This window comes from Rhipicephalus sanguineus, chromosome 3 (genome assembly GCF_013339695.2).
Source record: "Rhipicephalus sanguineus isolate Rsan-2018 chromosome 3, BIME_Rsan_1.4, whole genome shotgun sequence".
Taxonomy (NCBI): Eukaryota; Metazoa; Arthropoda; class Arachnida; order Ixodida; family Ixodidae; genus Rhipicephalus; species Rhipicephalus sanguineus.
Window position 1 is genome coordinate 78,632,320 of NC_051178.1, and position 25,881 is coordinate 78,658,200.

The 25,881-nt window shown below is 47.0% G+C and overlaps 1 protein-coding gene across 1 annotated transcript in view; it reads right to left on the minus strand.

Annotated features, from left to right (window-relative positions):
- LOC119385597 (uncharacterized) overlaps positions 1-24,052 on the minus strand; it is a 31,015-nt gene extending 6,963 nt beyond the window's left edge. Inside the window, exons 1-3 of the mRNA XM_037653006.1 lie at positions 24,016-24,052; positions 22,703-22,776; positions 1,252-2,532 (exon numbers count right to left, since the gene is read on the minus strand). Coding sequence (XP_037508934.1) covers positions 1,252-2,532; positions 22,703-22,776; positions 24,016-24,052 — 1,392 coding nt within the window. The remainder of the gene's footprint in view (positions 1-1,251; positions 2,533-22,702; positions 22,777-24,015) is intronic.
- Between the last annotated feature and the right edge of the window lie 1,829 nt (positions 24,053-25,881).

A 25,881-nucleotide genomic window follows, 5' to 3' on the forward strand; every position in this document is an offset into this window, starting at 1 on the left:
TAATCATGAATGCAAACTGTTTTTGGCAGCGTGGTTGACCCCGGGAGGAGACAGAAAGCTCAGTAGCGTTTGCTGTCGGGCCAGTTGGTACATGGTTGAAATTGAATTGATGGTGCAAATGCTCGGACAGGGACAAATAACACAGGACACGGAGAAGCGTAACAAGCGCGTCCTGTGTTCTTTGTCCCTGTCCGAGCATTTGCGTCCTCAATTCAACTTCACCGAAGAAAGACAGCTTACCGTGACTTGTGGAAGCTCTAAGGCATAGCAACAGTGGATGTTAGAGGTCCATAAGTATTCCCAGACACTATCAGAGAATATTTTTCATAGAGCGAACGTAGTCTGGGGGAACGCGGAAGTATATTATAGTACGTGAAGAATTGCGAGCATCAGCTTGATATCTTACATTATGCGGGTACTGCTGATGAGGATGACGATATAGGTGCATTATGGTGACTGTATGTGCATATGCCGCAGTTATCGGAACGCTTCGGTTGTATCTTGATGTCAAGCGTTTTATTTTATTATTGTCCATGGCGCTATTCTGACGTAGACATCAGAGTACGAAAAATATGAAAATATATGAATTTTCGACTGAACTAATGAATGTCGCCATAATATGAGCACATGAGCGAGGCACTTCTTAATTCAGTATCGCCATATGAACTTTAGGGCATTACACTAAATATATAGCTGCGCGTAAATCTCGATTGAAAGAAAGGCAGACCTTCGGTATCAGTGAAACTGTGGACAAGAGATGGGGCGGATGAAAAAATTATCGAATACTTACAGTTGACATAAATTTTGGTGGCTAAGAGAGACCAGCTTCTTACTCAAAAGTGAAACAGCTGAGATAAAACACCTCACACTGTTCAAGACAGCACGTCCAAGTAAAAAACGTACGTGTTTGGTTCGGCTTCGATTTGAAGGTTCAACGTGTCTCATTTAACTGCGCTTCAGTGAAGGTTCTGGCAATGAATAATCCAACAATTCACGAACCGGTTCACCAAAATTACCCTGCTGACAAAGCAGTCCGAAGCAGTCCGCCACCGAAATCTCTCTTCCACAGATTGCGCTGTGCTATTGACTTAGGCGTGCTATCTTGCTTCAGGGAAAACAAGCGCGAGTTTCACCAGGACTGTAGTCTTAGATTGTCGCTGGCTATGGGTGGATGCTATTTGCAATGATTAGGATGAAGACTGACTACATTAGCGGTGACAACAAAGCCAATAGCAGCTCGCATACGCTTACCGTCGTTTCCGTTGAGCTCGGTTTAGATGCAGCCGTGATCTCCTCCGTGACGTTCATCAAATCAGAGGCCGTGACTAGCATCTCGCTCGAGATCATCTGCGCTGGGTTTTGCTCGGTGCTAATCGCTTCCGTGGATGTCTCGCCATCCCCGCTCGTGAGTGGTATCGACGCCGAGACTGTTTCCACGGTGTGCTGCTCGCTACTAATCACTTCCGTAAATGCCTCACTATTCATACTGGTGATGTTAACCAATGCAAACGCAATTTCCGTAGATGTCTGCTCGCTGCTAAACACGTCCGTGAATTCCTCATCATCCTCGCTTGTAATTGGTATTGATACCAACGCCACTTGCGGAGGGTACTGCTCGCTAGTAATTACTTCAGTGAACATCTCGCTTCCCGCACTGGTGACTGGCATTGATGATGAGTGCAGCTCTGCGGGGCTCTGCTCGCTACTTATTACTTCCGTGTATGTAGCGCTGCTCGTGTGCGTTACCAGCATCGAGGACGCCGCTGTTTCCACGGGGCTCTGCTCGCTGGTAATGACGTCTGTGAACACCTCACTGTCACCGCCAGTTTCCGGAATGGAGGACGAGGCCTCTTTTGTGGGTTCATTGTCAATGACGTCCGTAAACACTTCAGTGTCCTGGCTAATTACCGGAATGGTGGACGAGGCCTCTTTTGGGGGCTCATTGTCAATGACTTCCGTAAAAACTTCGGTGTCCTGGCTAATTACCGGAATGGTGGACGAGGCCTCTTTTGGGGGCTCATTGTCAATGACTTCCGTAAAAACTTCGGTGTCCTGGCTAATTACCGGAATGGTGGACGAGGCATCTTTTGGGGGCTCATTGTCAATGACTTCCGTAAAAACTTCGGTGTCCTGGCTAATTACTGGAATGGATGACGAGGCCTCTTTTGTGGGCTCATTGTCAATGACGTCAGTAAACACTTCGGTGTCCTGGCTAATTACCGGAATGGATGACGAGGCCTCTTTTGTGGGCTCATTGTCAATGACGTCCGTAAACACTTCGGTGTCCCGGCTAATTACCGGAATGGTGGACGAGGCCTCTTTTGGGGGCTCATTGTCAATGACGTCCGTAAACACTTCAGTGTCCTGGCTAATTACCGGAATGGTGGACGAGGCCTCTTTTGGGGGCTCATTGTCAATGACGTCCGTAAACACTTCGGTGTCCTGGCTAATTACTGGAATGGAGGCCGAGGCCTTTTCTTCGGTGCTAATAACCTCCGTGAGGTCCCCACCACCCTCACCGGTGACAGGTATCTGCGAGAAACAGAATTATGCATTAATATTAGTCACTGAAGCTAAGAGTTGACCTAATATTGAGCTTATAAATATATTGAAAACGACGGTTAAGCTTCCAAGGGTAGTAAAACTGTATTAACATTCGCGATTGAACACCAATGACCGGCACTCTTCGTACTCTGTTGCAGACCGACGCCGAATCCCTGCCGTAGCAGCCGTCAGAGCGATTGAGTCTGACCCCCCTTTCTCCAACTTCATTGAACATAACGCATAGCGGATGCGCACAAGGGCAGACAGAGGTAAAGAGTTGTTCGTGAAAGAAGAAATGAAAAGGGGCGCTAATTTCTGCCTCCCGTCGTGGGGGCACGGCTCAGCGCCCTTAGGAGTGGGGAAGGGGAAGTAAAGATGATAGATGAAAAAGAACATAGAAATGAGTGAATAGCGTGGCAAGAGACGTGAGCGGTGGCTGCTGCTTCGCCTGCGGCACGCATGTTTTCCAAGGGTCGCTGCTCATCGCCTGCGTGGCGCAGCTGTGGCGACGACAAAACATTGGAGCATGTAATTTGCGCCTGCCCTGACCTGGCCGCTGAACGATGCTAGATGGCGCGTCGCTATCGCCTGCTCCGTCTCCCTCCGACAACGCTGGAGGACTTCCTTTTTCCCGCACGGTCAAACCTACAAGCCCTGAGAGCCTTCCTCGAGTTTGGGGCTTCTGCGGACCTCGCCGCCTCATAGACGAGCGCTTTGGCTTCGTACTCCCGCCTTCGTTGACAAGAAACTCTTGGCACGCGCACAAGGGGACATTACTACTTACAACGACGTTTATTGAACGTTGGCGTGGGTGTCGACCAGTAACTAAAACAACGGCTTAAATCACGGACTCTGTGCGCGAGCAGGGAGCACGAGCGATGCACGGTACAGACAGACCCAAATATGAAAGTCCCTATCGAGTCGTCGAACGCGCATCACCCGTCAACTATGTGATTGAAACATATGAAAGTTCTTCGGATATGAACTGTCGCGGACGCAACATTGTCAACATCGAGCGCCTCAAGCTCAGCTATGATCCACTCATAGTCACGAGCTGCTAGTTTAGGTCTCTGGACGGCTCCGTCGGCGTGTTAGACTAAACTTATCATTTGGGCGAACCTGTGGACGGAAAACAAAAATATCACTCCAAGCAATACACGCTGTAGGCTGACAGTGACGTCGATAAACTGATCATCGCTGGAACGCGCCGTCTTTTATACACCACGCATCGAATCTCCAGCCTTATCACTGGTCGTCACGCACGCTCTGCAATAATCTGGACTATTCGCGTCCTGCGCGCATTCTCAGCAAAATGATTTATTAAGACCGTGAAGCTTCTCAAACGCTGCGGCGCGGTCTGCGTCAAGCGTTGCTAATGGTCTGTGCGGGTCAAACCCGAATACATAGAAAATAGAGACTCGCAGCAATATATTTATTTATTTATTTATTTATATATATGTAACCTCAATGCCGTTTCGCCTCATTTCTCAACCTTTAAGTTCCGTTCAGTGGAGAGAGACAGGCATCGGAACCAAGAAAGAAAGCTTTAGTATACACACGCAAAATGTGGCGAACCTGAACCTGAAAGGAAACTTGTTTCCTAAAGAAATGCAGCCCTAACATGACCAGCGTTGCTTGAGCTAGGCCCGCCTAGCGCGAATTGCAAGGTGTTTAGAAAGGGGCTTAACTCTGCGAGGGTACCTGCATACTGACCTCTCTCCTCCAGCTGGACCTTAGTAATCACGAGAATGTAAACAATTATTCACACGTCAGACAGAGCTTTCTGGTTAGCTTACTTTTTCCAGAAAGGTTTAAACAACAACAGGTGCAAAGAGTACGCCGGCAGCATAAGAAAACGCCACAATGAACCTAGCACGACTCAGTAGGCGTCGTGCGAAGAGTCGAAACTGCGAAAGTGTAAATGAATAAATTGAGCACTGCGAGTAACGCAAGAAGCTGCGTCACGCTCGCGCTATGACCTTGAGCACGTGATGGAACACGATCGCTATCTCAACGCGTGATTCCGCAGCCCACTAGTGATGAAATGGTGTAAAATAAGCAGGCTACAAAGCGCGAAGCCCCGCAGGTGGCGACAGCCCATGACAAGAAGCGAATCTGACGCATCTGATAGCTGATGCGCATCAAGCAGCGCATCAGCTATCGATCGATCAGTAGCAGCATCCTGTTGTGTGACGACATATCTGATGTATGAGAGCCGCCGAAGAGCTTGATTACGGATCTCTGCATGTAGACAGGGTGGTTTAAAAAGGGGCAACTTCGCGCTCTGCATGTGAACTCTCCTTTCCGCACAAGACCGCAAGGTATGGTCAAGCTGTTCACAGCAACGGCTGCTTTCCGCTGAATTTGTTTTCTTTTTCATCGAGCACGAGGGGTCGTGCAGGACCCCTTTAAAGATAATACATGCTCTCACGCTCGGTTTTTCACACATTATCCAGTTTCGCCAATGTCGGTCTTCCCACACCAAAGCGGTAACTCGTAGAGAAAGCCCGTCGCGTATTTTAGATGCGAAGCAGCTTATTGCGGGGGCTTTGTCCCTCACTCCCGCGTCACCCGGCGTCCAACCCCCACAGCGCATGCGCGTACCCTCCCCCTCTCTCTCCTCTCCTACGCTCACCCTCTCTCTCTCTTCTTTAGGAATACGGACAGCGGCGCGCGCGTATCCTCCCACTCTCTCCTCTAGCAATCCTCTACTCTACGGAGCGGCACGCACGACAGGTGGTGCGACAGCTGCATACTCCGCCGGGGGCGCCACGGTAGTTCCTCGGTATGAAAACGACGGAGCGCGCACGCCTCATTCTCTCTCATGTGCAGCGCCGCGATGAGCGCTGGGGCCGCTGCCGCGAAACGGGAGCCGTGACGTGGCGATACCGAAATTCGGGCTCGCGAAGCCGAAAGGAAACGTGAACAGCGGCGAGCGGACCCCGAACTCCGGGCTCGGGAAACCGAATCAAAACGTCAACGTCGAGCGGCGTTGTCTCTCTTCTCTTATACATTCTCATTCGTCCTCTCAATAAAATTACACCATTTCCCACTCAAGCTAACCATCTCCCCACTGCTTCGCATCCACAGATGATTTCCTTAGCGGGAGGTTTTGGTAATAGCTGGCGTGATTCTTCTGGCATCCGAGCTTTTGGACAGCGCGGTTGACGCGCGCGCACGGTAGACTTCTCGGCGGACAACTTGAGTCGCGGCGTGAGGACTATATACAGGAACACCGCGCGGATGTAGAATATTTTGTATTCTGTTGTTCACTATTGAATTGAACAGTTGAAATTAAGCGCACGGCGTTTCTTGTTGCTATTGTTTCTTTGTCGAGTCTTCCTTTGCGCTAGCGTGTATCCTTCCATGTCATCCAATTCACCCAGCCACAAGGCTTACTTGAAATGAAAACTAGCAGTTGCCTTGTCTGCGCTCTGCGAGGACACGCGCGCGCCTGGAGGCAAACAATTAATAAAATAGTAAAAGGCCAAGGGCCTCCATGTCTTTCCGGCAGTGCGTTTGTGTTGTAAATTGAAGTCAACTTGAAGGGCATTGGTGTGAGATGGGTGTTTATAATCGGGCTTTGCCTCATTACGCGTTGCATCGATTGGTGGGGTTAAACGTCCCAAAACCACGATATGATTATGAGAAACCCCGTAGTGGAGGGCTGCGGAAATTTGGCCATCTGGTGTTCTTCAACGTGCACCTAAATCTAAGTACACGGGCCTCAAGCATCTTCAACTCCATCGCATCACGCTCTGGAGTGAAGCCTGCTCATAAAGAAAAAATAAACGCCCCCACTGGTCCACAATGAAATAGAATACTCACAAGGCCTCTTATGCATGCACTTAGGACGACTCGAAGGCGAAAGCCATCTTCTTCTTCTTCTGGTCTTGCATCGGCGTGGTTTTGCATTGCCTCCAGGATCGGACGCACCTCACCTGATTTTGCACTGCCTCCGTGATACGCCCACTTTTGACCAAGTTACGATGTCATGTGATGACGGCATCATGCGTCGTCACGTCAAAATGTGTGACGTCACGATGACGTCCTAAATCACGTTAGGTGCAGAAAGCTTTTGAAGGGTGGCGGGGCCGATTTAAAACATCGATTGAGACAAAGATGATAATTTTCGCCTTCGAGTCGTCTTAGGCGAATGCAAAGGAACACCGTTAGTTTTTGCAGATATTCCTCTGAGATATTACTGAACTTCGGTTTCTGTGTGCCTTTCCGTTTGAGAGATACGCTTTGTCTAATAGATCACGTAGTTACATTGCAGTAGGCATAAAATATTTTGTGTTTTGCCGATCACGCGAGAGCAACCTAGCGTGCTTTAGTTCAGCGAAGTCTGCAATATTAGACCATTTTTGAAAATCTACACACGCCGTGGCCTTGAAGTAAAGTTGACTTAATCATTTCATCCTCTATAATGCAGATCCGAGCCGAAAGACGTAACGCATAGTTCAAAGAAAATAAAAAAGGACAATTCGGAGCACTTCGTGGGATGCTCGTATGCTGAATGTTTCCTGAGGTAAACAGTGACCTATGGGACGGATACTTGATATATTTCTACACATGAAATTCCGCCCCAGTTGCCGCCTCGAAAAAAAAAGCGGAAAAGGAAGACCTGCCATGCAACTTTCAGACGCCTCTGCGTTGGCCTAGATTCTAGCATTTCATATGAAATACTGTGAGAGTGTGCTAAAACGATGTCACAAGGTTTAACCACAAAAATAAACGTTTGTTATGCAGTTTGCTCATTTTCATTATATTTCTGTTTTACTACACTGGGAAAAAATGATGGATAGGCTAAAAACGTTTTATACGGTGACTTTTTCTACAGGCGTACTCTTCCAAGACACGGCTTAACAGGTACAGATAGATGCTTTGTTGACTATTTTTGCTTTCATTGAGGACATCGAGTACGTGTATCATGACATTGTACGCGTATTTTTTGCTCTTGTAATAGTGAAATAGCCCTAGAACAGGGCTGACGGCACATATGATTGAATGAATGAAATGACTAATTCGGTCCTTACATTGTTCGCAGATCTTCGCAAATCTCGCAGCTAATGAACCGCGAGACGGCTACGTCAGTAGCTGTGGTGTTTCCCTGGATGGATAATTAAAATTTCTCGAAAACGTTAGCAGTGTTTAATAAATAGAAAATATTTGATTTAGATGACATCAGTTTTGAACCGCTTTTGAGGGGAAGCGAACGGAGTTGATCTTATTCAAAAAGCGTCATACGTGTCTGTTCTTAATTTTTTTTTTTTTTTTGCAAATTCGCGCAGAAACGTTTTTGGTGCCTCCTCAATATCACTGCCCATTGGGGTCTAGAGAGTCGACAATCTGTAGCTTTCGGCTTTGTTAGTTTATATATACTCACTACACAGCCTAATCTGACAAGCTCAATCGTACAGATCGATGATTTTGTGCGGCACCAGAGCATGGCGACGAATTTTTTGGTACTAGTAGAGTGTTAAGACCTGAGGCGCATCTCTCGGTTGTTCACATGCGGGAAAAAAGGAACCACCACCAAGCTTTATAGCGGTATAACTAGATGTTGCCCAGTTCAAGGAACACGGACGACATAGGCAACACACACGCCACTGTCGTCTTTATGCTTCCCGTGTTCTTTGCTCTGAGAAACATGGAATTAGGCTGCCGGAAGAAGCCCAATGCTCCACCATGGTGAACTCTATGTATAAAGGGGATGTATCGTAATCCTTAATGAACGAATCGGTGACAAACTGGAAATTTTGTGCTCTTGTACGCTGCTTCGCCTGTCAGAACAAATCGTCAAAATGTTGTGCGTTTTGCCTTCACAACTCGAACCGTAGCTTTGGAAATCTCAGCAATATGACGGCGCGTTTTTGCTTCCGATTATCAACCTACAGAACTGTTAGAATCATATGTGCCGCGGCATCCGCACGTGCAGCCGCGCTATGCAATTTCCACTGTAGCTGTACTTAAACTTCAATTTTTTTTTACAAATAAACACGCAACCTGCGCACTAAAGGACAGATAGTGTGTTCAGAGCAAAACCGAAGTTGTCGTACCTGAGATGTAATTGCTTCTGCGGAATCAATCTCGCTGGTTCTCACATAAACGTCGGATACAGCGTTTGGAATGGCGACAGAATCAATTGCATCCGTGATTGCTTCAGTGATCTTCCCCGCATCGCTCTCAGGCATCAGGTCTGTGACTGAGTCCATATCACCGATAATATCGGTTGCTGCGTTAGTGTTGATGTCAGTGATATCAATTGAAGCAGAGTCCGTTGGCAAATCATTGCCGTCCACATCGGCTCGGGGTTCGGGTATGGCGATGAGCGTGGCTTGGGTAGGAAATACATCGACTTCATCCTTAGCTGCAATGGCTTTTGCTTCATTGGCGCTATTGTGAACCTTTAGCCCAGGTGTAGTATATCCAATTACGCTAAATTGGGTGCTTGCTGTGCCAGACACTGTTTCTACGTTGACAAAGGCCGGCCCAAGCGATTCCGCATTTGTAAAATTAAGCGATGTAAAGCTTTCTACGCTACGCATGGGAATATATGAGTGTCCGCTAGGCTCAGCGGTTCTCCTCAGATTACCCAAGGTTGCTCCATAGTCTGGAAATATTGATGCCTGTGGAACACCCGGCGCAAATCTGTCAGAGTTCGTCCTCACAGCGTCCACCGCTGTGCCATGACGTGAAATAAAGGTCTTTGTGGCCATGAATACAGATGTGTTGAATGGACCTTGTGACGTTATGGTGCTAATCCTTGCGTTCACTGTGTCAAGGGCTGGGCGATCTGCTGGATGTAGTGGCATTGGCGTCAGCAAGTTGGAAGCGTTGACTAGAGGGTGTGTTGTGGCCCTGTCAACAATTATGGCCGCTGTACGCGCTGCCTTGGCACCAACCGTCAGAAGGGTCATTGCGGTCAAGAGTTGAGACACGTTTTGCGCATCCGGCTGTATTGTTAACATAGCACTTTCACGCACTGTTTCAAGAAGTGAAAGACCAACTTGTCCAGCGGTGGTTGCAGTTAGCGCGTCCGATGCGTTTGGTGTATATTCTGGACGCCGGGTCGTAATTTTATAGCCACTAGAGTTCACAGTGTAAGCAATTCTGCGATGCGCCGGCCTAGTCGTATGCGCATTCAGCCCAAAAGACGTGGCTACTGTATGAAGCGTTTCAGGAGGGAATGTGGGGACGTTGCTTGTGAAAGCATCCAGCAGCGCAACTGCTCGAACTTTGTGTTCGAACAAGCTCCCGTTCCTGTTATCCGAACCTCGCTCAGCAATGTCCGAAATTGTAGAGCCGTCTCGCGCTTTCCCCACTACTTCCAAAGCGGCATCATCGATGGTACCGTTCCTCATAAGTGTGCCAACGTGAGTGCCGTTCTTATCAGTGTTCCGATGGCTGTTCTCGCCCTGCTGGGTATCATGTCTGCCTGGAAGCAACCGCTGGAAAGCGGATATTGGTAGCCGGCCATGAGGCAGTTCCCGTTTGCTTTCATAACGACGAGAGGACGCGTGCTCAATGTCCTGCAAAAAAAAGCGACGAACAGATAAACAACTGAACTGCATTAAAAAAACGACAGCAAGGGAAAGATGGAAGCTTGCGATGGAAAAATCCGTAAACCGGAGGTGGGTGCTCGAGCCGACGTTTCGACAAGTGGACTTATTTTCTGTAAGGCTGGAACTCATTGTTGTGAAATCAGTTTCAGCCTTGAAGAAGACAAGTACACTTGTCGAAACGTCGGCTCGAGCACCCACCCCCCGTTTACGGATTCGAACTGCATTCAAGCATTGCGACGAATGTTATGTCCACTTGTAGTGCGTTTACTAAGCTGTGCTATTATATCTTCCGTTTGCGCAAAACAAAACAGTATACAATGGGGGAGAACTGCTAGCTAAAACGAAAGCTTGGCCAGTAATTTTCAGTTTTCAAACTTGTTATTGGTCTAGGTCATTTAGTTCATATTTCAAAAACGCGCAATATAAAGGCAGACGAGTAGGGACATGGGACGCGCTCTTCACTATGTAAAGAATGGTCCCTGTTTACACTGTTCTGTGTATTCACACAAACCGTGCATTGATACTAACTGGCTCGTGTACAGCCGCTAATGAGTCAATTAGGTGTCGCTCAAGCAGTAGGTTATATTACTATGAGCTTTATTGTGGTGAAATCAAACGATGAATCGGAGAAACACACTATCATCACGATCATCAGCCAGTTATAGGAGACTGCCGGACGAGTGCTTCCCTCATTGATCACTAATTTACCGTGCCTTGCGTCAGTTGATTCCATTTTATGCCTATGAACTTCCTAATTGCATTGCCCCACGCAAATCCCTTCCACCCTTGGCTGTGGAGCGGATTTTCTATTCATTTCGCCGCTCTCCTTGTCAATCACTTACCTGTCCTATGCTTTGCGTTAGCCGTTCAGGTCCTTTTGTTTTCCTAAATGGCACCAAAGATATCAGCTCCTCCTCTTTATTCTCTCATCCACTCTGCTCTCTTCCCATCTCCTAAGGAGGCCTTGAACCACCCCTCTGACTTGGTAAAAACATACTCTGTAGATAGCAAACAGTTATATAAACAGCTCAGCAACGTTTTGTAGTCGTGCACGGCACGTTCTGTTGACAAGCGGAGCACGAGGTTATGGCTTTCTCGGGCGCCCTGTCTTCAGCAGAGGTGCGTCCTCACTCTCTCCAAAGCCGACACCAGTCGTAAGGTTTTGTCATTTGGCTGATGGCTGCTATTCGGCGATATCTAAATAAAGAGCCGTGTTTACATCAAAGGCGCTTCTTCAATCGATATTATCCCTCTGTATGACGTTTGTACTCGCTAAATGAACGGGCTGAAGTAAGCCAAAATTCTATTTTCAGTTTTGATATGATTAGCGCAATTGCGGTGGGAGGTGACAACTGTGGTCTCCTGAGCTCAGCGCTTTCGCGCACTTTCGTGCGAATCTTTCGTCGCACATTTTCATGGGGAGCGCGCTTCGATATCCCAAATAGCGTAATAGCGAAGCTTCGTATCACCCTTACGCGCGAGAGTCAAACGACCTGATCAGAAACGTCACTAAGCCGACAACTATAGAGAATCACGTCGCTGTCGACTCTGTCTATGGCAGTAGTGATGCTAGCGGAATAGTGAGATCCGCCAAGCGGCACGGCACAAGTTACTGCACCCCCGGTGACACGGGCCAACCAGTGACATTGGCAAAACAGTACTCAGGTTTTACGGCGATGACATGATGTTATATGTGACCTTTCTACTGAAGTCACGTGGTTATCCAGCATGCGAAAGAAGAATATCGTTCTAATGTCTGCCCTCCAACTTCACCTTTGTAAGAAATTATTTCGGTTGTATAATAACCGGAGGCGTCGAAAGCTTTCCAAGGCGTTTTAATTATCAAGCGCGAGGGTTCGTTCACGATCACCTTGAAGGATCAGGGTCACCCTGGAACACTTTTCTAAGTAATCCTCGAATGGCTTCAATAAAAGAACGTATTGCCTCACCAATTGACCGCCGCAAAAATTATTTGAATCCGCCAAGTACGAGTGAATTTACAGGGATTTGTCGCACGTTTCAAGCGCTTTCTCCCCCCCTTCGTACCAGCGAGCGCGCTCAAAGCTACGCATGCGCGGGAAGAGGGGATGACAAGGGGGCAAGAAGATTCGTTTCATTCTTTAGCGCGCCTCATGAACTTGAGCACTTTTTTTTCTTTTTTGTTCTTCGAACACGCGGCTTGCCCCGCCACGCTGGTCTAGTGGTTATGGCGCTCGACTGCTGACCCGAAGGTCGCGGGATCGAATCCCGGCCGCGGCGGCTGCATTTTCGATGGAGGCGAAAACGTTTGAGGCCCGTGTACTTAGATTTAGGTGCACGTTAAAGAACCCCAGGTGGTCGAAATTTCCGGAGCCCTCCACTACGGCGGCTCTCATAATCATATGGTGGTTTTGAGACGTTAAACCCCAGATATTATTATTAACACGCGGCTTACTGTCAGTATGACCGCAAGCGTGCCCGCGACGGTCGCGAAAACTACGCAGCTCACGATGCTCAAATCAGCCAATCGCCGTTGGCTTTTGGCGCGGTTATTTGAGTTTACGGCATCATTTGCCGAGATAAGAGGGAACGATTTATAGCTGACTGAGAACTGTGTATTCCAGGCCACGTGATGCGCTATATTATTTGGCTAACGTGTCCTCAAAAGTCTCGACTACCGATTGGCAGCGTTCTCTGACCATAGTGAAAAAGTGTTGCAGGGACCCCTTATTTTCATTCCTCCGATTTCTGTTTCATCACGCAATGAGTGGTCCTTAACATCTGCTCGCGCTACTTTATTGTCCTGCAAGTGTTGGCGCTCTGTGTTAGCACTGGTAAATTGCAATGATTGTACTCTTTCCGCTTTATGGATAGCGATACGTAGTCTGTGATGGCTTCGAATTGTTTCCCGTATGCTTTCGATTTCCGGCTTATATGCCTCACTAAACACTACGTTTGACCGTCGGCATCGGCGTCCCACGTCGTCGGCGGCGTCTCGCGTCCTGCCGCGTCGGGGGCGAGTGGTGCAAGAAATCATCACGTGTTCACGTCAACATATGACGTCATCATGGCGTCACAGATCGCAGAAGTTTGTGACAGTCATTGTCACGTCACACATCCTACTGTGGCGTCATATGACGTAACGTCACACAATGCCGTTGCAGCGCCCTCCTCTGGTCATCAAAAAAAAAATCCGGAGAGCGCGCGACCTTCACGTGGCACGTGAAGCCACGGCTCGTGTTCCCTGCTGGCTTCGATTCTGGTTCAGCCGCTTCAATCCTGTCGCTCCTGTGTTATAAGCGTACACCGTCATCATATGGACATCGTAGCTTGGCGAAAGGTGGGCTGATCACGGAGGCAGTGCAAAACCAGGCGAGGTGCTTCCGGACCTGGAGGCATTGCGAAACCACAAAGCTTTCAGAGTGTGGCGGGGCAGGAAAAATAGATTTAGGGAGCCTACATTACCGGCCGTTCACGTAGGCACCCTAATATATGAACTGAGAAGAAAAAGAACGGGGCTTTCGGCTTCGAGTCGTCTTGGGTGGATGCACAAGGGACCCTGTGATTTTCTTCGGCAAATTACCTTTAGATGAAAAGGTACCCTGCTACTGATTGACGTAAATTATACGCACCCTTGTGCAGATTCCAAGGCGTGTTCGTAAACTACCAGCTCTCTCGCCTAATCGCTGAACGTTTACTTTGTATAGCGCATATTTATTTTCATCCTCCTTTTATACTTCTCGCATAAGGCTCTGAATCATTTTTCTTTGACTAGATTGCCATCAATACTGAAGAGCACGATGCCATCCCCAAACCGTTTGTTACTGAGATATTCCTGGCTGTGATGAAAAAGAAGTGCACCCTGAAGGGCTACACAGTCGTGTCGTCAGCGCTACACTGGAGCAGCTCGTGCTGAACGTTGTTGCTGTTTGCGCTGGCTAGGCGTTGTTGCTGTTTGCGCATGCTTGTGCTACTTGAACGATGTGGTGGTATTTGCGCCTGACTTCCCCACGCACCTTCGTCGCTTGGAGCAGGTTTTACGATGTGTCACTGAAGCTGGCCTCCAACTAAACTTAGAAATGTCACTTTGGGGCGCGCAAGCTGACCATTCTCGGACATGTCGTATCGAAAGATGGCGTACTCCCTGATCCCGCTAAGCTACGTGCCGTTAAAGAGTTCCCGAGGCCTGCGTCTTTAAAAGACTTGCGCAGTTTCATCGGCCTTTCCTCATACTTCCGCCGATTCATTCGCAATTTCGCCTCGATTATGGCACCTTTGACAAACCTGCTTTGAGGAGACCCCAATCTATCCGCGTGGTCCCCGGCTTGCGATCATGCGTTTGCGACGCTACGTCAGCTACTCACCACACCACCCATACTGCGTCATTTCGACCCAAGTGCTCCCACAGAAATCCACACTGACGCTAGCGGTGTCGGTCTTGGAGCAGTCCTCGCCCAACGAAAGCCCGGTTACCAAGACTATGTTGTTGCGTACGCGAGTTGAAGCAAGAGCTGAAGCAAATTATTCAGTAACTGAAAAAGAATGCCTAGCGATCATCTGGGCCATTACAAAATTTCGGCCTTACTTGTACGGTCGACCCTTCGATGTCGTTACCGATCATCACGCACTTTGCTGGTTGTCCTCCCTCAAAGATCCCTCCGGCCGCTTGGCAAGATGGGCTTTGCGGCTCCAAGAGTACGACATCTGGGTTATCTACCGCTCAGGCCAGAAGCATGCCGATGCCGACGCTCTTTCGCGTTCGCCCGTTCCCGCTGACGTTGCGAGTGTCTCCATTCTGGACAAGTTATGTTCGCCATTAGGATCCATCGATATGGCTTTGGAGCAACGCAAAGATTTGTGGATTGCGTCTTTGATAGATTACCTCTCTGATGCGCTCGAACGCCCGCCATCTCGAGCACTACGCAGACAAGCCTCTCACTTCGCCATCCATGATGGAATCCTTTATCGCCGCAACTACCAATCTGACGGCCGCAAATGGCTACTTGTCATACCCATGCAACTCCGCGCCAGTATATGTGCTGCTTTCCATGCCGATTCACAGTGCGCACACGCTGGTGTGTTTAAAACCTACGCCAGACTACGTCTTCGGTTTTATTGGCGCGTCATGTACACATTCGTACAAAAGTACATTCGATCTTGCACGCCGCAAGCCCGATCCTCGCCGCTCTTCTGGACCAATGCAGCCGTTGCCGTGCCCAATGCGACCATTTGACCGGGTTGGAATAGACCTTTACGGCCCTCTACCATACACATCCGCCGGAAATCGCTGGGTTATTGTGGCGATAGACCACCTCACGAGATATGCAGAAACAGCCGCTCTGCCATCCGCGACGGCACGTGACGTTGCGTCTTTCCTGCTTCAACGCTTTGTTCTACGTCATGGCGCTCCTCGTGAACTCCTGAGCGACCGAGGCCGCGTCTTTCTCGCGGATGTTATTCAAGAACTTCTCGCTGAATGTCACGTGATTCACCGCTGTACTACCGCATATCACCCGCAAACAAACGGCTTGACCGAGTGCTTTAACCGAACTCTTGGCCACATGCTTTCTATGTATGTCGCCTCTAACCACACCAACTGGGACCTTATTCTTCCCTACGTAACGTACGCCTACAGTATGGCACCCCAGGCGACGACCGGCTTTTCTCCCTTCTTTTTACTCTACGGCCAAGAACCATCGTCTCCGATCGACACTATTCCCTACCGACCCGACTCATCAGAGGGCACGGCAGTTTTCGAAGCTGCTCGATAAGCAGAAGAATGTCGGCAACTATAGCCCGCTTCCTTACACCTCAAGAACAGGGGCTACAGAAATTTCGTCACGACGACGGACGGTCCCACAATCAGTTTTCGCCCAACTCTCTTGTTTGGCTCTGGGTGCCTCCCATTTCTGCGCCAGGTAACTGCTCGAAGTTTGTCAGCCGGTACCATGGACCCTACCGCGTGCTACAGCAAACTTCTCCCATTAACTATCTGATCGAACCCCTCACGCCCACTACGCACCTGCGTCGCCGAGGGCGCGAAACTGTTCACGTGGATCGCCTCAAACCATACCACGAACCCCTTGTTCTTACGACACCTTAGAACTTCTAATGGGCGCCGTCTTCAGCGAGGGGGAAATGTGATGAAGTGCACCCTGAAGGGCTACACAGTCGTATCGTCAGCGCTACACTGGAGCAGCTCGCGCTGAACGTTGTTGCTGTTTGCGCTGGCTCGGGTTACAGTTCTATACGCTGTCATATTACAGTTTCTCTTGTTCACGCCGTGTCTCAGCTCTTTATTATACTGGCTAATATGCATCCCTATATATTTCCAATGTAGTCGTTTAAATACTTCTTGTAAAGGTACAGTGAACAACACTGGAAACATTGCGGCCCCTTGGTATACCGTTGGCTTTCCTGGTGAGTGAGTGAATAAACTTTATTACAAGATCCGGCATGTTTGTGGTCCGGGCTAGACCGTACAGGTAGACAGCAGGAGACCTTGCCTCCCTATAGCCTCCCTGGCCTGCTGGATAGCCCATCTTTGCTCTTCGACCTCCGAGCTGAGCAGCACTAGCCGCCACCGCTCCCGGAGGGCCTCAGGAGAACATGATAGGTTGGGGCATTCCCACAGTATATGTTTATACGAAGCCCTTTCTGTTGTGCATAATTTGCATTTGTTGTACGGGTATAGGTGTGGGTAGCTCCTGTGGAGGTGCACAGGGTTTGGGTAGGAGTTTGTTCGCTTTTTGTTTCTTTCCTTGCGTAGAAGAAGGGTAACTGAAATCTGCAGTTGGTTACAGTTTTCACATACGTGGAAAGTACTTTAGCGACGCAATGCTTGCAAGACTACTGGTGTTACTATTGAGTCAAAGGGCTTTTCGTAGTCCATGAAAACAGTATACAAGGCCCTCAGCAGGTTTATCAGGTAGCCAGTAAATTTCTCATTTCCTCGTTTGATCGCGGAGGTACATTTCATAGTATTTTATCATCTCACTTAACCTGCTTGCTCGCCAGGGCACCAAGCAGGAGCGTAGCCAGAAATTATTTTTTGGGGTGGGGGTGCGGGGGGGGGGGTTCGGCCACTCTTGTTCGTGCATTTGTTTGTATGTGCGCGTCCATAGATACACAAGAAAAACTGAACAATGTCGGGGGGGGGGGGGGTCGAACCCCCAGCGCCTCTGACTACGCCAGCGACGGAAAGTGTTTCTAAATGATCATATTCAAATTACCTTCCTGAATAATTTGCATTCCACTTAAAGTTGCTTGATAGGTATATTATTTATTTATGTATTTAGCGGTTCGTTTCTTGTGCATTAATGGGGCCCTGCAACACTTTTTGAGCAGGGTCAAAAAGCGCTGCCAATCGGTAGTCGAGGCTCCCGAGAACACGCGAGCGAAATATTATAGCGAAGCGAGCGGCCTGGAAGTTACAATAAATTCTCAAAGTCAGCTAAAAATCGCTCCCTCTTCTCTCGACAAATGATGTATTAGTCCGCAATATATGACGCGATTGTCGGCAGTTCCACCATTGGCTGATGTTATAATCACGATAACACCCTCATTATTACCTTCGTTGTTAATATTGAGTTCAATAAGTAGATAATATGTATGTTTATATTGTGTTATGCCGTTAAAACACCGAACAAACATTAATATTAGCACTTCTGGTCTCACCGACAGCTCGTCTGCTCGTAATTGCCTGGTTGCGTTTTCTTCACCATGCGCAGTGCCGAAATCGTGAATATTTCTGTGCTTTTGACCATCGCCGGTTGCCGTTGAGAGTGGCAGCCGTTCGAGTGTTGCCTCGTCAGCTGGAAACTGCACCGTCGGCACGTTCTCACGACCGACCGTGACAGCGGTGCAGCATTTCTCCGATAACAATGCTGGCGCCGGCTAGTTTACGATACCTGTGTTCGCTGTATGGCGAGCCGCGAGAGCCGTTCGCTGTCTGTTCAGTATGTCATCGAGCCGTACCTCGGCGTATCCTCCGCGTAGCCTCACGTTCCCGAGAAACCGCGACACAGCAACCAAGCAGACTCGCATTTTCACGGTAGCTGCAGACAGCCGGGGGATGGGTCCGCGCCGGCCCTATGCCCCACGATCCTTTCTTCTAGTCTTTAGTTCTTTGTTGTCAGCCCGCACTCGCTGTGCGCCCGCATTCGAAGAGCAAACAGCATCGAAGTACCGCCACTGGGAGAAGGGTGCTCGCAGCTTTGCCGTGTATCATACGATTCAAGCGCGAGCAGTGCGACGAGGCGGTGTATCGGAGTGTGGGTCGAAACCCATCTCAGCTGTCATTCGTTCCAAACGCGCACGCAGGTTTGCGCCTATGGTTGGCAGAGCGATGAAAACACTACGGCAGTTCGAGGTGCACAGCCAACATTACCAAACCGACTCGCAGTTTTCAAGCACGCGCGATACACGGTGCGTTGGGCTTCGCTCGACGACGATCACGCAGGCCGACCGGAAGTGGCGCCACAGACCACGTGGTTGCGCCGAGCTGCCAGAGAGGAAAACATGAAGAAAAAAATGCCGCCGGCGCTGACAACTCTTCGGCGCCTCCTCGCACCTCCGTCCTCCCTCCCGTCACGACCCGCGCAGCTTTCCGCGCGCTCGCGGCGGTGAGTTGAGGGAGAAAGCTGCGGAACGTGATCTCTATAATTTGGTAACACCACTTAGACTAGACGGATTCGAAACATTTTCGCGGCATATGACTCGTGAAGAGTCATACGTCAATAATGAGACTATTCCAATATAACTAAGAAAGGTGTTGCAGGGCCCCTTTAAGAATATATTGCCGATTTACCACTTCACTGTGACGGTTGAGGGCCTCAGACAAGGCAAGTGGAGTGTCGGAAGTTTCTTACATATACATGTATATTCCTCTCCGTGTTTCATCAAATCGACTGGTATACCATCTTCTCCGGGCGCTTTACCAGGGGCATGCATCGTATGGCCTTTCTAACCTCCCCTATAGTTACCTATAAAATTTCAGTGATCATTTCAGCGTTCACTTCAGTTAACCCCTTCAGGCGCCACATATAAGGGCAGTTTTTAAATGCGTCAAATTTACACTATGATATCCTAAGGTAGTCGGTGTTTTATGAAAAGAATGCAATGAAACCAATGAAGAGAATAATACCAATGAAAGTAATGTAATAATTGCTGACTCTTATATTTTCAGCAGTTCATTAAATTGTGATTAGATATCTACTTATCCCGAAGTCATTTATATTCTCGTTTTGCATAAAAGGAATCAATCCTCAGACTAGATATACAGTGCAATTTTGTTTTCGGCTACAATCACTTTCAACCAACAAAATTATACGTTTCCCGTGGATCGCAGGAAGCGGCACTTTGAGCGACTCGTCGAACATGAAAGTGGTTTTAATAACAAACATCATATGCAGCAGTGCACTCCAAAACAAAGCTAAATGAAGACAAAATGTTCATTTCATTGAAAGTTCAATGCAACTTGCTCTTCCTTAGCCGATAGTAGACACAAGCGGCAAAAAGAAGGTGCTTACACAAATGCGTACAAAGCGCTTGTAACTGTTAACCCTGGATGAGCTATGCGAGTGTGAAGCACGTCCATCTGATAACTCCAATGCGTATAAAACAAGCACAAGGAAAAATATTTACTTAGCCCACACTTTCATATTATATATATATTGTAAGGAAGAGAGGACAGAGACAAAGCCTATTCGCTGGCTGGCTGTTCTATTCTCTCACTTCGTTCTTCTCTACTTCGCGCTAGCTGCCCGCGCGCCATAGCCCCGGTGTCCTTCGTCGTCATCACAATGTATATACATATATATATATATATATATATGAATTCATTTATCCCATGGCATAACATGTTCTCTACATCTTCAGACAAAAAGGTTTGTCTTCTCCGACGGCAAAATATACCAACTTTAGCGCACTGAGTAATTTTTTCAGACGTAAATCATTCCGAATCTGTTCAAGAGGCTTGTGCCATACCCAACTTGTTTGTACAAACTATTTTTTGCACATAATTGAACGTGAAGTATTTTCCTAAAGTACCGCTCCACTTTTTATTTGTTGATTACTTTGTTCATTTCATCGAGAAAGACATCGGGGTTGGTCGGAGAATCGTGGATGAGTTGCTGTAAAATAAACGACAAATCCTGCAGCTAGGGAACGTTTCGTGGAGGGAAGCAGTGCATTTGTTCTTGAAAGAACTTATTTATTGGAACAAAAAAGCCTGTACCAGCCACAGTGCGCTGAAAGACCGATATCATTGATAATTACGTCAGAACATAGAAACGCCGGAATGCATTGTTAGGGAACATAGAGCATGGGGACTGGTCTGCTTTAACAGGTATCTGAAAACAGCGAGCAACCGAACCAACTAGCCGTCCTATAAAGTGAAAGAAGGTTAATAGTCGCTTTGACCGTATCAGCATTTTATAAACAAAATGGAGGAACACCGGATGTATAATCTGGACCTGTAAGAAACACTAATTGAGCCATTAAGCTTGACGTACTCAACATTTAAAGCACCTTTCACTTACTCCCTCGTTCTCAAGCCTCGGCTCGAAGTTCGTCCTTCACTTGACCGAGTCATATAGTAACATACGAATTATGTTACTCTATGACCGAGATGATCTCAGCGCCGCTGCTCGACTGAAAATCGCACCGCGCTTCTCAAGAATCGCTGCAGATTATATCTGATATGCAGTGACTTCATATGCCTAGAGACGGGGCTCCCACCGAGTTTCTCAAGTCAAGGTCAAGCGTTCGGTAAAGGGACTTTCTAGAATACAGGGGTTAGGCTGTAAAGGACAACTCTTGTTCGAAATTGCGTTTCGCGTTCATTCATGGATTGCGACATTTGTTTCACATTTCTTTAGCTGTGATGTCTTTCTTGACCACCACGAAACTGTGGTCTACGTGCGTGGTCCTTCATTATTTACACATTTTATTGATTGATTTATGATTGATTTATTTATTTTAGCATCGACTACGAAGCTGAAAACGTTCCCATTGAAGAACTTCCATTTTTGAGACATATCTGGACCGAAATGGGCATGCCTAGATTTTTACACTCACGTTCGAACTAACGCATTGAAGGAATAAAGCTATAAGTTGAAACTTGATGTAACGAAGCGATGACCAAGCTCGAGTTGTTACGTGAAATCGTGAACCTCGTACGAGGAAGAAATGCATTTGTGATCCTTCTAAATGCAAGATTGTAACGCAGTGCCGCTGAAAAGCTACCATGGCTTGGTTTTTACCCCCAACGTACACCTACGCATGTGCAAAAATCGCAAGGGAAGGCCAAGGGTTGACATGCAACCCCTTATGTCTGGCCAATGCAGGCCAGACAGACGGTGTCGTGAACCTATGACAGTCTACTGATATGCAAAATGCAGTAGTGAACGAATCTAGTGATTGCGCGAGCAGGTCGACCGAGAAAGTTGCCGGGGGACGATCACTGCAGTCTGTCGCATAAACCTCGATGTAACGAAAGCAACCACTGCCGTCCCTAACACCGTTTCGTGCGCAAGGGCGCTACCAAGTGCCGAGTCCGTTGTTCCGTGCATGCGTACGGCGTGGAGCCTCGTATGAAATAAAAGCTAGGTCCATGACAATGGTACACGCAATAGCCTGAAGCAACGCTCAAACAAAAAGTTGTCTCTACAAGAATTAGAAGGAAATCACCCCAGGGTAGGTCGCTTGTGCCTTGAAGATGACAAGACTGTTTGTCCGAACGTTAGCTCCAGGATACCCCCATGCTCGAGGATTTTTGACCGCTTTCTTACTGAATTATTCTGGCTCGGTGGCCGTGTTAGCTCGCTTTCCGTTTGATGACAACTTTAAATCCTATAGCTACTTATCGGGCAATAAATATTTATTCGTTATAGCGGTGACTTCGCAAAATAGAGGTTCGTTATATCAAGTTTTTACATGTAATATATGTACATAATGCATGTAACACAGAACGTTTGTCTCTTATAATCTGCTTGAACCTTCTGGAATGATCTTTCATTTTACTCACTGCTTAATAACCACGGATTTTTAGAACGCACGTTATTCTCGTGATAACGCCATATGGCTGTTTGTGCCTATCACACTAATCATTTTACACCCCTAAGGGTGAAAAAGGGTGTTAATGACATTAACGCCCTTTTTCGGGTTGTACGTACAATGCGAAAAGGGGTGTTAATGTCATTTACATCCTTAAGGGTGTTAAGAAGTTTAGTGTGATATTCCAGAACATGGCAGTAAAAAACTGTGGTACTAATTTCCTAATGTATATACTACACCAGGCAAGCGAAGGCTCCCATATGCATCTCGCAATCCCTGCAGAGTTAGCAGCAACAATATGGTGCACTGCCTTCGATTAGTTAAGTGAAAGTTCTTTGACTCTATGGCTATTAGGCGACTTCCTGCGGCCACGGTTGGAACGAAGCAGGCCTATGTACAAAAACGTGCGCTAGAAGTAAAACACGCGACCGGTGATTCCTGTGGGGGCGCTGATACCAAGGATGATAGGTTTGTTCGTAGTGACCCTTTACAGATGTCTGGGTATTGCCAAGTGTTTTTTTATGCTGAAATTTGAACATATGACCAACGCTCACCAGCAGGTTGCCCTTGGGCTGTGGTTCAGTGCTTAGGCTTGTGATGTTTCCCACTCCTTCGACAGCATCGTGACCTGAGAAAACGCAATAAAACCGTGTTGACCTATTCTATAAATTAGGCTTCAATACAATATTATCTTTGCTAATATTTTTCGTGATTTCATCTTCTGCATTTCACGCTTGAACAGTGTCTCCGAGTGTTTCATCAACAGCCCCTCATCACTTAAGCTGCACAGAATTAGTATTCGGTAGAGCGTCAGATCATGAGAGCGAGATGCTGAAAATACATTTTTTTTTGTATGCACGACTTTTTGTCCCCTATTCCTTAACAGTCTGATGAGCGCGCAAAATTTAAATAGTCAGCTTTAGTCTGTGACTTGTTACGTGATAGATGTGATAAATTTGACACATAAAAGCGTAGCAAATCCGGCTATCCCTCTATTAATTATAGTTGAGCTGTTCGGTCCTTGTATGACACGTTTATCAAACGTGCAACGCCACCTGCTTTGATTTCGTGGTTGCAGAAGAATTAGTCGGTCAAAGCTTCGCTTTCCAAAAGCTTCCTAGGAAATATGCAGTGGTACAAGCTGCTTTGCATCCTAACTGTTAGGACAGAGGTTGCGAAAAACAGAGACGTGAGTGATTTTTTATAACCCCATGTACGTGCTTATGGTGTCGCCACGAGGTTATATAGGATAACGTTAGCGTGCCTTGCACTCTCTCTTTTTTCACGGAACGTGAACACACATGCGAATTACTAAGGCGTATTTTTGTCGCATTGATTTATTTGTCAAACTCTGCTTTAAACAGTACACATTCTTTTTAGGTAGAAGCTGTACTTGATGTGAAGCCATATTTTGTGCTTTACAGTGATCCTAATGCGTCTCATTACGCTCTTCTACGAAACACTTTTTTTATAATTTGAACAAGCGTGTTTTCTTAACACCACAACAAAGCCTTAACCGTATTCGTGTCATCGCCCTGCTCCACGACCTCATCCAGTTTATCGAAACATCTTGATGCTATCGTAAGGGTATCTGCTTTCTGTTCTCAGCCTCGGTGGGAACTGTCCCAACGTCCCAGATATTCCTGTATTTGTACACTAAACTACCCTATACTCTTCTTCTACCACGTACGTTGCTAGTCTTCCGTAGTTTGCTTTCGGAGCGAAGGTGCCCTGATTACAGAAAAGCCCATTTCCGCATCGTCCTGTCGTACAGCGCTTGCGAGAAGAATCTTCGAAAACGCCCCGAGGCATGACTGCTTATGCACGAATAGGTGGAACAAAAAAAATAAATATGGCGAAACCACACCTTCTTCGGCATGAGGGCTTCCCTGTTGGTCAGACATGTCTTGTCTCATATAAAGTGGGCTGCCAGTCGCGAAACGTCGCCGTACCGTGAAAGTTCACGACGTCAATAACGCGTGTATGCACTAAATAGCGCATTTATAATGGGAACGAAATCTACACCTTCATGAAAGAGCAGGGCATTACCTTATTCTTAACGGAATAGATGATCACTTCTTGCTGATCACTTTGTCAGCGGTTACTGGTAGCTGCTAGGAATAATGGATTTATTTGCGTATCACTAATTTTACGAGTGGCAGTATGACGCCATCAAATCGTCTTTTCCTTTTAAACCTCGCTCGGATAAAAATATCAATCAATCAATCAATCAATCAATCAATCAATCAATCAATCAATCATCCAACTAATCAATCAATCAATCAATCAATCAATCAATCAAACGTTTATTTAACGTGCCCAGGAACAACCGTAAGGTGTTTGTACTGGCGCACGAAAAAAAGGGCCAACATTCATAATAAAATATCACGAATAAAAAACGTTATAAAATTGCACATATACAACTACGCGCAGGCAGAAAAAAAATGTCAACGGTGTACGAGGCTATGTAAGTACAGTGCAAAGCTCGGAGCAGAGCAACGACTGTGAGCTGTGAAAAACATCGAGCTGTAAAAAGTAAGCATTGTAAAGACGTTGTATTCTGCCAATGGTCGAATGTTCACAGAGGCAGGCGGTTACACAAAAAGGTCGGTTCTCTCTGGTCAACTTACGGGGAATTCGGAAATTAAGACAGTTGAGCCGTACAGGGCAGGATATGATACCATGCACAAGCTTGTAAAGAAATGAGAGATCAGCGCGATTTCGTCGGCAGGAAAGTGATGGCAATGATAATAATCCAGCAGCGTTAGAACGAGATTAAGAGTTATTTCTAGCGAAACGATGGTTGTAAATGCTTAGGAATTTTTTCTGGACTCGCTCAATGGCGTTGCTGCTGGAATTGGAAATGCCATTCCAGATCACAGATGCATACTCAAGTTGAGGAAGACATAGCGCGGTGTACAATTTTGGAAGGGCATAGGAGAACGGAATTCTCTAGACATTCTGCAAACACAGCCTAGGGTGCGAAGACCCCGCAAAGCAACACGCTTAGCGAGAGCAGAAAAGTGTAAAGTGCTATCAAAAAGAACTCCTAGATCATTGATCTTACACACCTTACACAACAACACAGAATTGAAAGAATATAAGAATGGCACACTAGATGTTTTTGGAGTTAAACTTATTACCTTGGTTTTTGAAATATTTAGGGAGAGGTTATTGCTCCTGCACCATTCAGAAAAAGAACACAAATCAGATTGCAGCAAGCGACAATCGATAACTGAGTGAATTTCCTTAAATATGTTTAAGTCATCGGCATACAAAAGGAAAGAAGAATTCCGAATGACAGAAGAAACATCATTAACACAAATTAAAAAGAGGAGTGGGCCCAGTACCGACCCTTGAGGAACCCCACTAGTAGCTTTGTACAAAGAGGACGTTTGGCCATTAACGGCAACATAACATGATGGAGGAGATTTACAATTGAAGAATCAACATCAAAGTGTGCAAGTTTATCCACACGCAGCGAATGGCTGACAACGTCAAAAGCTTTGCTAAGGTAATAATAATAATAATAATAATAATAATAATATATAATAATAATAATAATATTATTATTATTATTATTATTATTATTATTATTATTATTATTATTATACGCTCCCAGTCGGGATGCATGCTTGTTATGCTCCTGTCCATTTTTGGGTAAGCAGCAGTTTCTCCGCTGTGAAATTTGCTCTAAACGTGTTCATGCGAAGTGTGTAACCTGGCCTGATGA